This window comes from Rhea americana, unplaced genomic scaffold, assembly GCF_003343005.1.
Source record: "Rhea americana isolate MKP2758 unplaced genomic scaffold, rheAme1 scaffold_18, whole genome shotgun sequence".
NCBI lineage: Eukaryota > Metazoa > Chordata > Aves > Rheiformes > Rheidae > Rhea > Rhea americana.
Window position 1 is genome coordinate 3298513 of NW_028185927.1, and position 15790 is coordinate 3314302.

At 34.0% G+C, this 15790-nt stretch overlaps 1 protein-coding gene across 1 annotated transcript in view; it reads right to left on the minus strand.

Moving 5' to 3' along the window:
• Positions 1-14076, minus strand: part of STRN3 (striatin 3) — a gene marked incomplete at its 5' end in the record, with an annotated part of 36354 nt that extends 22278 nt beyond the window's left edge. Inside the window, 4 exons of the mRNA XM_085301665.1 lie at positions 12047-12188; positions 12921-13053; positions 13450-13629; positions 13985-14076. Of these exons, the coding sequence (XP_085157791.1) occupies positions 12047-12188; positions 12921-13053; positions 13450-13629; positions 13985-14076 (547 nt within the window). The remainder of the gene's footprint in view (positions 1-12046; positions 12189-12920; positions 13054-13449; positions 13630-13984) is intronic.
• Between the last annotated feature and the right edge of the window lie 1714 nt (positions 14077-15790).

Consider the following 15790-nt stretch of genomic DNA (forward strand, 5'->3'; position numbering starts at 1 on the left):
CACTGTATGTAATATGCATACGGATATTAAATRTATTATACAAATATGCCTCTAGAAACAAGACATTTTATTATACATGCATTAAATTCATGATGAAGATACTAAAAAYAGCAAACAAGAATAGTCCATTCAAAAATATTTATATTTTATATAAATTAATAAATTCATTTCTTCTCCCACAAAACAGCTTGAATGTCAAAAAGTCAGGCTTCAATCATAAAGYGAAATTTCATTCATAATGATGGAATCTAGTTAAAAAATTGATCCACAATGACACATGACAAACAGATTTTAGTCAATTACTTACTACACTCTTGGTAGTTAAACTGCAGAATATAAAAAACCACAAAAAACTGTGTGCTTTTCTTACTAAAATTTAAGTGCTTACTGTCTTTAAAGGGGGCTATTAAAAGAAACTGATTTTAAAATATGGTCATTTTTACATATGGTAGGAAACAATTTATTAAACTCCAAGGTGACATACGCTAGTATTATTAAAAAGAAAATGCAGACTAAAACACAGCCTTCATACTCTTAAAAAAATAATAGAATTGCAAATGATTTATTATCAAAAGTAGAAATGTTCACTTAACTGTTAAAAAACACTAAAACACAACCTTTCAAATAGTACCTAACCATTTCTGTCTTATGACCTCATTTGGATTATTAAAAAAAAAAAAAAAAAAAAAAAAAAAAAAAAAAAAAAAAAAGTGGCTACAAGTGATGTGATCAAAAATAAGCATCCATCAACAAAGTGAATTCTCTGGAGAAAACACAGAAGGAGCACAATGAAAATTATTTGTGGAAATAGAACCACAGCAAGAGCATACAATGCCTATCCTTTTTAATACTCCCATTAAGTCTATGAGTGGCTACCCTGAAGTTGCCTGAGAACAAGTGGCTTTCCAAGCATCTCCCTCATACAAGAGAACAGACTTTCATCTCACTCATACAGAAATGAGTCTAGAAATCCATGTTCTCAGCTAATGGAGTGAGAGTAAAGTTATCAAAATTTTCTTCCCTGGTTACAATGCTACTCTTTGAGGCAGAATCACTTCTAAATACACCTAGAAGTAAAAAGTTATTTTTTGTAATAAAGATACAGGTGGAAAAGGCAAGGACTAACACAGAGAGAGACCTGCTTGAGTTTGAGAGGAGACTATAGAAGCTGGTGAAATATTTTCCTGCAGAGAGAATTAGTATCTGGAACACATAACAYTCCTTTAAATGCCTGAGAAATAAAGATTTTATTCTGATTGAATTTAACAGCAGAGGAAGCAGTCATGAGGGCAGGGACAGAATCTGCATTTACCACCACTACAGTCTTATTAAATACAAATGCTAAAGGAGAGAAAATGAGAACAATGTTCTTTCTTGTGGAACTGAAGTATCAGAAAGTCCTTTCAYTTTTGCTGGCCCACAGTTGCATTGCATCTTGCCTGTACTGTTACATGCTTCAGCTTATAGTGTTTTCAGACCTGATGATCAGTTCTATCATGTCACCTAACCAGTTTTCTACAGATCAGCAGATTGGAATGAACTGTACCTAGCCCTAAAAAGCACAAATCTGGCCTCTATCTAAAGAGACAGAGGAGGCTCCTTTTCATTACTACCATGATAAATCTCCGTTTTACAGCTACACTTTTTTATTTTTTTTTAATAGCCATCAAATTAAGATGGGTAAGATTTCATTTTAAAGGTACAACAGTTGGGGTCAGCAGGTGAGATCTCATTTTAAAGGAGAGGTCCAGGTCTCAACCACACAGACCACAAAGCGTGCATGCGTGTGTTCTCTATTCGAGTTGACTTTCAGCCACTTAATGTGACCACCAGTAGCTATGTTTTTGAAGATTTTATACAGCAATCACTGTACGACATGATAAAAGTTACCATGAGTAGCCTCAACACTACAGTTTAATATACGGTTCTTTGTTCTCCGGCAGAAATCACACTTGTCTTTGATATGTTGATATGCAGCCTGAACTATTCAGCACATCCAGAAAAATGACCCTGTAAGCTCTAATTTGCATCCAAATTGAATGTCTCTTTCCTAAGCACCTTCACCCTGAACATATGAACACAGATTTCAGTCTTGGAGCAGACTAAGGAGCTAGAAGTTCCCCCGCTCTGCCACCCACTGTTACCTTGAACCAGCCACTCACTCAATGTGTCGTTGATTAGGGGACTGTCAGTTTTGCCTTTTAATGTTTTTGAACAAATTTCATCAATTCTCATCCTTGAGGCATGATCTGAAAACAGCCCTCAATCCCTCATACAATACAAAGATGTCTTTGAAGTTCACAAAAAAGCATCTGCTGTTCCCATTAACTTCTCTACACTTCCTGCTAAAAAATGTCAATATTCAAGATTAAGATCTTCTATGATGATCACACACTGTTTATTCAAAACTAGAAATATGTAAGTGGTGTACTTCACCATTGGTGAAGTATTTTAAATACTATAAAGAGATTTTTAAGGATAAGAATGTGCTGTCTCTGCATTAAAAAAAAAACTATGTCCACGGTACCAAATGGCCAACTATGTTCTAGTTCTCCCTTGATTCTTAAGAATAAAACAAAACAATCAGTTAACTTCAAACTGCTATGAACAAAAGTGGGACACTCACTATCCCATCTCAATGTACCTTCCTTCAGAGATTAAAAGGGARACAGGTATTCAGCACCAAGAGGCTGTAGTCTGAAAAGCCACAAACAGATTTCTATTAGCTCCAAGATGTTAATAGCCAAGTCCGAATCTAACATAGGGTTTGCCTTACATAAAGAGGTGACGCTAATGAAGATTGTAATAGTTCTACATTCGCTTTCACGCTCAGCAGCTATTACACCATATTTCTAGATTGCAAGGATAGAAYAGTGGTTGGGAAAGATACCTTTCCACATACAACAAACTAGACTGTGGAAGAACAGGAGACTCAAGAGATAATTAGAAGAATTACAAGGACTATGCATTCACGCACACAGGAAAATCAGTACAAGGATCTTCATTTTAATAGTGATCCAAATGTACAATTTAAAGTATGATAAGTACTTTCCTAGTTGCTGAAGAACACATTATTCTGACCTAATGCTGTCAAGTGTGGTATGTATCATCAAGTATTATGTTCTAAAAATTTGGCAGATGGTATATGGAAAAAAAAGAAGGAAGTCAGCACTGATTTGCCTGCCAAAGAGGAATTATCAAACTCGGGCAAGAAACTAGAGGCCTTACTCTCAGCACATCAGCATAAGAAGTAAGCTTATAAAAGATGATGGCTTGGTGGAAATCAAACCTACGTTCCTTACCTATTTATGACAATGAAGTCCAGAGTAGGTCTTTTTGTTTTGAATATAAAACACTCAATAAACAAAGGCTGAGGTTTTTTCACTGCTGATATTCTAARTGTAATTCAACCTAATGAAATTCTGTAATTATAATATTTTAAAAAAATATAACTAAGAATCTTTCCTTCATAAGAAAGTAGTTTTTCCACGTAACACAGTGACTATCACGATGAGTTAAAAAAAAAGCAAGTCAACCAAATATTACTTTAGGATGAAATGTGTGCTGCCAGCAGGTGACCTGAATTAAGGTTTCTCCAACAAGAAAACATATGAATGTAGACTACAGAAATTTTAAACTAGAATCCAATCAACGTCTCTTCAATTACTAATCTTTACATTTGGAATGAATAGTTACCATACCCGAACAGCGCTATAAAGATCCTGCCACCAAGAAAACACTTTGAATTCAGACATTCTATAGTTACAACCGGACAGCTGACAAAAGAATCCATTAAAGTGTCTGCCCTATTATGCTGTCCTCAAAATACTGCAACAGGTTAATAGTTAATACTTATTTATTTCATCACTATGATGCGACACACACCTCCAAAAATGTATTTTGATAGTCTCTGACAATACCCTTAGAAATTCTGAAGGCCAAAGTAAGAGATGACTATTCAGTATGAAGTGCAGCAAATGATCAGACTTTAAAAGCTGGAATACAGAAGCAACTCCTATGCTATTTCCAGTCCCAGAATATTAGAAAAAGCCTAGAGAAATCTACAAAACAAACAAACAGTTTTCAAATAAAAACAGCCAACCTTAAATGCATAMGTTTTCTGTGTGTTAAGTTGTGCTGTTCGATTTACTCAGTGAGTTAGAGGCCAATTTTTAATCAGGAACTACTGTCACACCAGTGCAGAATCCCACGAGCCTTCCTGTAAGACTATAAGCTCAGGGACTCCCAAAAGAGAAGGCAGCTTAAACTTAAAAAACAAAACAAAAAACCAACCAAACGAAAACCCCCCGAACAACCACACAACACCCCCTCCCCCCATGAAAAAACACACCAGAGGCAGTGACTTACGTCACTTTATAGAAGTGTGATACAAAGTTGTACCCCAATCAGTTTTCTAATTGAAACCTAATAAGCAGGTTTCAAAATTTGATCAAGARAGTACTTCTCCAGCTTTGACTCTGTCAAAAGGCATTTAATACGAAGTCAGATGACAATTGATAKCCAGTATGTCACATCTTTCAGGGTGCAAAAGCTAACGTTATTGTGTTTGTAGCAGCTGCAGGGAAGAGATGAAGGGAAGCGTTTTGATGATATGCTGTTAAATTTTCATGCTTAAAGTAAGGCATTTCAGGTAGAAGAACTACTGCTGATTTTACATAGTCACTCCTAATTTTATCAGCAACATAGACCATAAAAACTCCATTTTTTGACAAAGTAGTATTGTTTTGATCAGTGAAGATTATGCTCCTCTTCTGGAAACTGTAAGACTGCTGCAGACAGAAAAACAAAATGATGAAAATTCTTAACTGCATAGGACCCAAGAAAACARTAACTGCAGAAATGAGAAACCCTTTCTAGACAAGTAAAAAGATGCCGCTGGAATAGTGGAAAGAAAACAAATTTAGAGTCCTGGAAAGAGCTTTTGGGACAGTTTTATTCCCGTAACACCACTTGTGACTGTTTTACACCTGCTCACCTTATGCAARCCAGAAGCAGAAACTGGTGTGGTGGTGTGTGAAAAGGGCAGAAGTAAACTTTCAAGCAAAAGTATAGTTTCTAAAGCTTTTGAAATTGTTTTATTTGTTTTTGTGTGAGATAATATAAAGACACAATCTCCTAAATGCTTTCATTATTTTTTCCGTAAATCAAAACAKTTGCTGCTAATTTTCTGCCACTAGGCTTACAAAAGTGTCTAAAAAGTGGAAAGTTCACTGAAAAAATTTCAAATAAGAAAATCTATTCGGGTATTAAAAGGAAGTTTCTATCCTTACAAAATAGTTCTTGTGAATCTGATAGATGTTAACTGGTAATCTACATGTCAAATGAAGAAACTCGATTATCATCCAGACTACTACATAAATTTTAATAGCTTTTACCTTGCCAAAAACTGTATATTTATGTATGTGCGAGTCATGCAAAACTGCTGAAAACAATCAACATGCACAAACTGATTTTTAATTTGTTAGACCTTGCTCAGAGTGATTTCAAATTTTATCTTAACAATTACAGAACTCTTCTTATAAAGTACTACATTTTAATTCATTATCACCTAATTTAGTTAGTATGCATTCACACACCTTTTCAGGTCCAAAGTTATTTTTATTGAGTATAGCTAGAAACTATACTAATACACTTCCAAAATAAAAACCACTGCAGTCACAGGAATTTCTCCAGACTGACACTGAATTAATGCCATTTTATCCACTAAGAGCTTTGTATAGCCAATATAATTTAGTCATACCTTTTAAAGTTACTTAAAAGCTGAAGTTTGGTTTAATTTATGCAATTTTAAAAGGTCAGCTGGTTTGAAAACTCCTCCTCTCAAGAGTAAAGAGATCTCAGTACAGAAAAGTGAAGAATAAAAATTAAACCATAAGCAAATCCACAAAAAAGTTTGTATTCACATTGTGCATTTTTTAATTCTCATTCTTAGATATACACACAAGCCAATAAATAGCAATTAAAACAAGCTTCAATTAAATTCAAGCTGATTTAAAAAAAAATCATTACAAGAGTATTTTAGTTCTTAAAGTGGAGAAAGTTAATTCTTCTTTCTTAGAACTTTTGGAGTAGAAATATCCCCAAAATGCAATGTTGTTCACTCATATTTACACTCTCACTTCGAAGTGGTTATTTCTCTTAATTTAATCTTAAATATCTATRTGTTTTCACCATTTCTCATCTAGGAAATGGCTGAAAATAAAGGTTTTAACATATTCACTTTCAGCATGGGAAAAGTTAAAGTTGGTTGCCCCCATTACCAAAAAATAATGTTTAATGGAAATAAAAACTTTTGAGAAAAAATTGTCTTCTATATAGCTAGGCAAARAAGCGTTGCATTACAAGATTCAGAATCTCCACTTACTCTTTACCCCTTTCTTCCCCTTTCATTCCTTCAGTTTACTTATTAGTCCCTGGTCTACACCCCAAACCTCAGAAGTTGGGGACAGGTCATCTTTGTCTACRTGCAGCATATTATTAAAAGAGGAAAAATCAGCAATTGGCAATGCAAGCTCTTGGTGATTTACTTTCACAGCTGTGTATGATCATCAATAAAAAGTTCTTAATTATTCTTTAAAGGTGCAGTCTCAGTTTTTCTTRAGTTTACAAAATGTTAATTCTCATTTCATATAGTTTGCCAAGGCATCGTTCAATACTAGTTTCACATTTGGAAATTTTGTTAATTTGTTACTAATCAGCAAATAAATCATGCTTTTTAAGTAACTGTTTATTGGATACTTCCAAATAAAGTTGATTGTGCTCACAAACAATTACTGCATCTTTAGAAAGATAATGTTAAGAAATTTTTCAGCCAGTGTTGAACAAGCAAGCAAGAAAGTATTCATGCTGTATCACTCATGAAAACGCAAGCCAAGTAAGTGACTGTTCATGAAGACCACCATGCATCCTCTCACACTCATTCTGCATGCACGAGGAAGAAATTTTGGTCCTACATGTAATCACAGATACAATTCCATTAAAGCAGTATTTCACATGAAGATAAAGTAACTCACACAGCTGAGTGAATTCTGACATTCCCCCTATCTTACAGCAGTTCCATTATAATTAGCAGAAACGAAAGTCTATGGAAGTTTCAGAAGACATATCTTGTTGTGTGACATATACCACTGAGTTAATCCAAGGAAAGCCAAGGCTCCACCTTTCTAAATTATCACAAACATTTCTGGAAAAGTGAGATTAGCAAAAGGATAAACTTGTCRCATTCACCTTGTGACAAGCAAAAGAACTTCTTTTGCTCAAAGACAAGCAGAGAAACAGTACACAATTGGGAATAAACCAATTTTGGCTTATGCGCCAGTTAAACCTATGCTCACAAATGATTTAGACATAAATAATAAAACAAGGTTCCTCAGTTCCCARTTTTTACAATTGTACCTACAATATCACTATCTCCAAGAAACAGTGATTTTTGATGTCAGTCATTCAGGTCACAGAAGCGGAGCATCGCAAGAGGAGCCATGCACAGCACAGAGAAAGAATGGTAAATTTATTAAAACAGCTTACAACGTGCTTTTTCACGTTAAAGCTCTAAAGAAATAAACGCRTTTAGGATGCAAAGGATATAAAATAGAAATTCAGTAACAATTACTTTAAATACAAATGCTCCATGTTAAAAATGACAAAGAAGGGGAAGATACCCTAGGGCACTGGGGCATCCACCACAAGACCACCATTAAAACAGAACAGATCAATGACAGAAGTCAGCAGGTGAGGAAGAAGAAAATCCTCAAGCAAGTGGAATGAAGAAATGGCAAAGGTGGGGAGCACAGAGAACATGGAGAGTACCAGAAAAAAAAAAATCTCACGGGTATCTGAACTCTTGACAAATTACTTAGAGAGTGGGACAGATTAATTCTTACACCAAACTAAAGCTACCACTACCAAACTGTAGCCTCAAGAACCTCAGTCTTTAGGACCACAGGGCCAAAAAGAGAAGAACAGCAAGTACAAGAGGCACTACATAAGTCAGGGGACATGCCCAACCAGAAGAAGGAGGAGTTAAAAAGAACATATGAATACAGTTTTTTATTTATAAAATATATATTTTTATACCTATCCCCAAAATGCAATTAACTTAAGGACAAGTTAAAAAAAGGGGGGTGGGGGGATGGAAAGGAAATAATCCAATGCACCGATAGTAAAAGGAATTGGGTACAGGCACTGTTGAAAAGAATGTGAGGGGTTAAACTGAACCAGAAGCTGAATATATAAATAAGAACAATGTAATGTCGTTGCAAAAAAAAGTGCCAACTGCCATTCCGGTATGTCTGAAAAGGTGTGGTGTATCAAATCTGGAGTACTCCTCACTATTCAGTGATGATGAAGACAAAATTAAAATAACTTGTCCAATCTGTGTGCTACACTAAACTTCTAGAAAAGGTGACAGAAGAAAAGAACAAGATATGACATGAAGAATTTGAAGAAATTGGGCTTATTTAGTCAACAACAAACAGTAAAAATGCAAGTCTTAAAACATAAATACTCAAAAGGAATGGCATTGGCTACTGAAATTTAGATTAGAAATTAGAGAACTAGMTTAAATGCTAAACCTGATTAGCCAGAGAAGCCACAAAATGAACTTCAATGCAGACTTTCATGAAAACTCAACACAATTATATCTAGGCATCCTTGAGAGAAATAAACTACTTCAGAGCCAGATAACTAGATGACTTCTATAATTCCTTTCTAGGAATGAGCTTCCTGCAATTTCCTGCAGTGTTTATAATTCACATTAAATTGACACCAGGACCATGTATAGGATCCAGGCTGTCCACTAATTAATAGTAATTAGAGCAGAAAGTTTTTTTTTTTTTTTTTTAATTAAAAGATGACACAAGAGACCAAATTCTAGTCATTCTCTGCCACCTAGAATTCTGGGCACAGTCATTCTCTAACTCAGGTCTGATTTGCAAACAGGATTTTTTTAATTATTATTATTTTTATTTCCCAGAGAGCAGAAATTCAACAATATACACGTTAGACAGCAAAAAAAGATAACATAATATGTACCATTTACTGCTTAAGCAAATAAAAATTATATTTGAATCATTTCTTTGATCACGCTATTTTACCGCAAAGTATTATAAACTTTTAATCTGAAAATGCACACTCCGTTTGAATTCACTGCTTACTTTAATTCTTTATTTAAGACTTTGAATTTGCTAATATTTCACTAGTCTTAAGATAAGATGTTCCTAGTAAAATGTGTGGCATGACAGGAGACTTTAAACTGCAACAAAAATAATTTAAGGCTAAAAGTACAGTAAACAAGGGATTTATAAAAAGGAGTATGTTCACACAGAGCCATCGTATAGGGGGAAAAATAAAAGAGCTGTTGCTGAAAGTGGCTGGTTTGCCAAAGTCCCCTGTCTGAACATAACTATCAAATTTGATGATGAAAAATGTTAGTGCATCTGAAGTTTGACCTATAGACAATACTTCAGCAATTAAATATTAAAAACAATAAAAACCATGGTTTAACTTTAGAATTAAAAGAAATCCAGAAGTTTGATTTTTCTACACTAAATAAAAATGCTATAAAGAAATATACATGTAAACATTGGTTGTTTATATGTTATTGATTAACCTGCATCCTTCTCAGGGTAAGAAACACTATGAAGATACTAATGACAAAGATTAAAGAGAAAAAAAACAAAAGCAGAAAAGTGTAAAAAAAAAAAAAAAANAAACCAACCTAACCAGTTACACTACGAAAGATGAGAAAATATCATTTATAACTGAATACTACATTGACTGCTGACACAATCATTCTCAAAGAAATGGCAAGTATTCACTTAAATTGAAGCTACCTACAGATATTCTTAGAGATTTCAAGGAATATTAGTTTCAGAGAGTTTAAGATAATGTGACAGGCTAAAGAAGGCAAATTGGCTTAGACAATTATTATTCATCATAGAAGGCATTTAAGTGGGAGACTATTTCAAATATTATTTTAGATAGGTAATAAAGAAACACTGCCTTTAAATATTCAACTTTACACACCAATTTTTCAAGAAAAGAAACAATCCCCAAACCTGACAGAATGTATTCTTAAGCATGCATTTAAAGAAAGATCAACTACATCAAAATCAGTGACATACTATGAGGATGRCAGTTCTACTAGAGTTAAAATTCTGTCTTCTGGCTTATTTAGGTGGTAAATTGGTATAATACATTAGAAAAGCTTACAAATATTGCCTTCATGTGGCAGAAGCTAGAAAACATCCTTTTGARATGGAAGTAGGTTTGCTTCCTCCTCCCCATTTCCTTGCCTCACATGTGAGCTCTTTGATATCAACGGAGCTACCATGGTTGGACCAGTTACCAAAATTAGCTAAGTCACAAGTTCGCAAAACTTTGTTAAAAACAAAAACAAAGAAACAAACAAAAATCCTCTTAAAATGATCTGCCTCTCTTTTGCTATGGGTTAACAAACTAATGCAAGAACTTCAAAACTGTTCTCTGAGAAGAGTAATAGGTCAACTTCATCAATAACTCAAATCAACCCCGCCCAGATTTTGGGAAACTATCTGAAAATATGACAATAGAGGCTGAAAAGTAACCTTGAAGAGTAATGACTTGGGATTGCATGGACAAGTTAGTTCAGTTTCAGCATGATGCTGTGACAAAAAGGATAAATGAAATCTTTGACTGCATGAATTAAGAGTATCAAGAAGAATGCCTTTACTTCCATGTAACAATGGTAAGACTGATGCTAGAACCAGAACTTTCTGTATTACTCTACATTTGAAGTGATGTGAAAACTGAAAGTCACAAATTTGGTTTCAGAGTTGAGAAATATTTTATTCTAAGAGATTTGTCTCTTTTGCTTAAAAAAAAAATAAATAAAAAGATGATCCAAATGTCAAAGAGGGACAACACTAGGTACTAAAATGCTTTTAAAACTAGATGGGCACTATCAAAACTAAAGGTTATAGTTTGTCTGGTTTTGTCTTTCAGTAAGACGAAGAATAAGAAATAAGACTGAGTTTTAAAAGATAAAAGTGACTAATCTTTTGATATTAATTTCCAAGAAAAACTGCATTCTAATCCTTAGTACCTTCAAATCAAGACTGGATGATTTTCCTGCAAGATGTACTAGCATTTCGATTTCTGTAGATCCTTGTATTGTGTTTGCTCACCGACATGTTTATCCKAAAGTAACAAAATCATTGTCCCAATATTGATTGACAGTTTTATTCCAAAAAAGGTGGTCTAATGGCACTTTTGGGTCTTATGGTCAAAGACCTGTGCACAACYGCTGAACTGCTTCGCACCACTGTTCAGAAACAAAGACTGTCAACTACCATATCAAGGCAGACGTTAATGTCTTGCCTAACTATTAATTCTTTTTCCTATACGAATTCTTTCTTTCAATTTCTTCTTTTGAAAGATCTAAAGTCCTGGGAGTTCCTGACATTTGTTTAGCTCAATGTGTTTCACACTGGAATGGCAACCTGTTTAATTTTACTGTCTACTCCTAAAAAAAAAAAAAAGTTGAAACAGTACTGGAAAGTGTAGTGATTCTACTAAAGGCAAGCTACACTAGCAACAGCATCTAAAAATCTTAGTAAGGAAAGCTGATTATACTAATCCAATTTTTTTCAAGGTGTACTGAAGATAAATTTATTYAACTTGAGTACAACAGAACTTAAAGCTCCTGATAAAAGCAAACAGAAAAAAAAATCTAGATTTGAAGGCTGATTTAATTCAGGCATAAAAACATACAGAATCCTAGCCTTTCCTATGTAAGAAAGAAAATATTTTTCCTTTTTAAATTTTGGAATCAAAACCAAAATATAAAACAAATATAATATTCCTATCTGTGGCAACTACAATAATATATGGAGTTTCAACATACAGTATCCTATTATTTAATCACTAGCATTTGATCTTCAGTCATCCGCACATACACTCCATTTTAGTAGGTGCTGCAACTGACATATACTGTCATGAACACATCTTCCTACATTTACATTCCTAAACACTTTCGTTAGCATCTTACCCCATTCTGTTCCATCTCCTGAACTTCGGGCTTCTCCAGCTCCCTCACCATCTTCAGCTGTCACTAAAAAGTCAAATTCTTTCAAAGCTTCTTCAGTATCAGGGTCATCTGTAAGGTCAGCCGCTAAACCTTCATTACCAATCTGCAAACACGTAAGCATTTTTTTATTATTATTATTATTTGCAAATGAAGCATGAAAACTTTCTACCATTAAATACTTAGGTTAGAAATGATACCGATTACTCTCAATGAGGACTTAGTTACATGGAAAAACATTTTTCARCATGAAGACAGAAAGGGCCATCATGCTACACAGTACGTTCAAGTGAACAAAAAATATTTAAAATGTCAGTAGCATGGTCATAAATAAAGGTCTTTGCATACAACAAACCCAATCATGAGAAATCTTCCATAACGAGGAAAAAGAACGAAAGGGGACAGATTATCCAATCCTACCTAGAGAGCTGCTCACAGAAAGAACAGAGAAAAACAAATCAGCACAAAATTTAATTGAGCCTTATGAAGAAGGCCACTGGAGACAAGTCTCTGCTAGGATCTTAACACATTTAATTAATAAGCTGCATAAAAGAATTAAATATTTATTAAATATTTAAATATTTATTTGGCATGGAATCTGCTTTTTTACTACATCATTTAKCTTTTTCTCCACAAGGGACTGTCTCTATGTTCTCTAGAACTCAGAAAGGATGCACATTGTCTTGCACAAAATTTGCCTTGTAAAAGGGCTCAGATTATGTAGAGAAACTGAAATGATAAAACCATTAGTAATTAGCTATGTGAAAAAAAATACGGTTTCTTTTTTAAAAGGGGATTTCAGATCTACATGCAACACAATATCAAAAATAATCCTTACTTTGTGTTTCTTATTTATCCGATGCTTTTCTTTTCCTTCTGCAATATCTTCTATCATGTCACTCTCTTCTTCTTCATCACTATCATCTGCATTTTCTAAGAAGTTAAATGTTTCAAGAACATCACCAGAATTCCTAATTAAAAAAAAACAAAAAAAATTAAGAGAAAGTCAGTTTTACTTGCTGATGAGATTTTAGAAGATTAATCAGACTTAACAGTCTTTCAAATCTAAGAAATGGTTGTTTGAAGAAGAGTTTCTACAGCTGTCTAATTCTTTATGGTGAAAAGCATTCCTTGACACTATCTTGCCTGAAAATAGTATTTCTAAAGTACTACTGAAACTGAACTCATGTCCTACAGCCCTTCCTACTTTCCTAAGACTTATAGCCAATTTCATTTAATTTCATAGTCAGCTACACTGGAGGTTTTCAGAGACTTCAGAGTTAAAACTGAATGGGAATTGAGCAGTACTTATCAATAACCAAGTAATACATACTTAAACCTTACGCATTTTCTATCTCTTCACTTACCTTTTGATTTCCTGTCCCTTTTGTTTTGATGAAGGAGATTCACCTCCGTTGAGGATCTGCTCTAAGTTCTTTGTTTCTACTGAACCATTTGTTTCTGAATTGGAGAGCCCAAGCAAAGACCTTACCCGCTGAGAGCGTACATCCAATATTGTATCTGTATAACCTACTTCCTGAAGATATCTGCAYGCATTAGAAAGAGAAAATACATTTTAGAGAAAAAGGAAAGAAATCAGTATTAACTGCTAAAACGAATGTCATAATTACATCAYTTACGGAAAAGCCTGCCTCTGCAAAACAAATCTAGGCATTCCACCTGTAGCTTGYTCTGCCAACATTCAACCAAAAGCTTAGGCCACAAGGCATCCAAAAGCTTCATCTCTATTATTTAAAGGAAAGCTCAAGACTACAGAGCCATGTATAATGAACCACTATTTGCYGCCCATCTCAGTTACAGTTTCATAGAGTAAACATACACACAGCTCCTAATAACTCAGGAAAAGGTTTGAATACACTGGTTTTCAGTGRTATTACTTACTGTCTTAGTAACTGTCTGCCTTGCTTCCAGGTCAGTTGGCTATTCTGAGGTACTGTGGGAACCTCTGTATCTTTGGTTTCTTCTGAAAGATATTGTCATATTTATTAATTTATGTATTTATTTTTAACATCAACTTTTTACAAGTTCAATGAGACTGAGAGCAAATGTTAAAACAAAAGCAGAAGCCATTAGGAACTTGCTCTCTAATGAATCAAGGTTCAAACTTCTTAAAATAATTTCTTTTGACAAATCCACGTTCTGTAACAGTATTGTGGAGCGAAAGATCAGCACTTGCAAAAGTATTTAACAGATTATTGCTGAGCTTAATGGCAGCTAAAAAAAAAGCATAATGCTGTCACACAACATAGACTTTGTATTTATCAATCAAATTTTTCTTTCTCCCTTCGACTTGCACTGTAATTTTCAGCAAAGTTAATTTAAAACCAGGCATCAATTTTCATTTAAAAACTATTTCCTATAACTAATTTTGTATTAGAGCTATTTATCTCTTCCTAAATTCTTTTATCTCTTCAAATTATAAACAATAAGTGCGTAAGTGCTTAAAATATGTATACGTATGATACACACATATACGTACATATTTTTTCCTAAACCTCTGCTGAAGAAAACTTCAAAAAAAAAAAAAAAAAAAAAAAAAAATCCCGATCCTTCACTTGAAGAAAGGGAAAGAAATATTTAACCTGTACACAGAAGAAAATCTTGCCACAATCAGCTGAAATGTACTGCTAAGAAAACTGGCTAAATCCCTTTCACCTCCGCCTGGTTAGAAAAATGACACTGAAAACACTAAACCAAATACAGCTAAAATAAGAGAAGCAGACGTATGTTAGTCTTTGCAGAAAAAGAAGTTTAACACAAATTCTATCAGTTTACTAGAAATAATAAAAACTTAGAGCCCACTGCACTTTTACTATGGCAGACACTATAAAACATGGGAAAAAAAAGAAATTAAGGATTAAGATATCTGATTTACATTTCTTTTAAAGACATATTATAGGTCCCATCAAACAACCAACAAGAATCATGCTCCCTACTTTCAGCCAAGGTTAAAAGTACCCAAAATGTGGCATTTATAAAGTGAGAGAAAAAAAAAAACACTGTTCAAATTGATAGTTTTACTGCTAGAAAAATCTGTGGATCACAGGTTTTTGGACACATTACAAAACCAAAGGCTAACAGTGTGGCTCCCAAGGACCCACATTTCAAGAGAAGTCATATGTAACTCCTCTTGCTTATAAGAAAAAATTCTTTCCTCAATCAGCAATACTGTGAAGAGCAAAACTGTTGATTATAATCCATTTGGTATCTATGTTACAAAGTTACCTACACTCCAGAAGAGCATACGGATAGTCTGCTTTTYCTCTTAGGACATTTTGCCTTTATTTAAGATAAAAATAGAGGCTTAAAACAGGTTTTCCAAGTCAATGCAATAGTTTGGTTTTGGGGTTTTTTTTTTTTTCCTAATTCTCAAAAACTAACATCCTGTAACAGCACCATGAAGACAGGATTTCTTACGTTTCTTCTGCAGTTATGCTTTCTTTTCAGTTGTCTCAAAACAGGGATATCACAAGCACACAAAACATCAAATCCTTCAAAAAGGGGTACTTAARAAATAAAGAGAAACAGAAGCTGAAGTGGGAATTGTGCAACTAACTTCTTCAATGTCAAAGCTCCTTCAGAAAAAAAAAGTCAATTCATTTTGATTTTGAGCTCAAGTGAAATATTTGCCCAATCTCAGAATGTCTCCTGGATTTAAATAATTTCTCTACACCTCCCCTTTTTTTT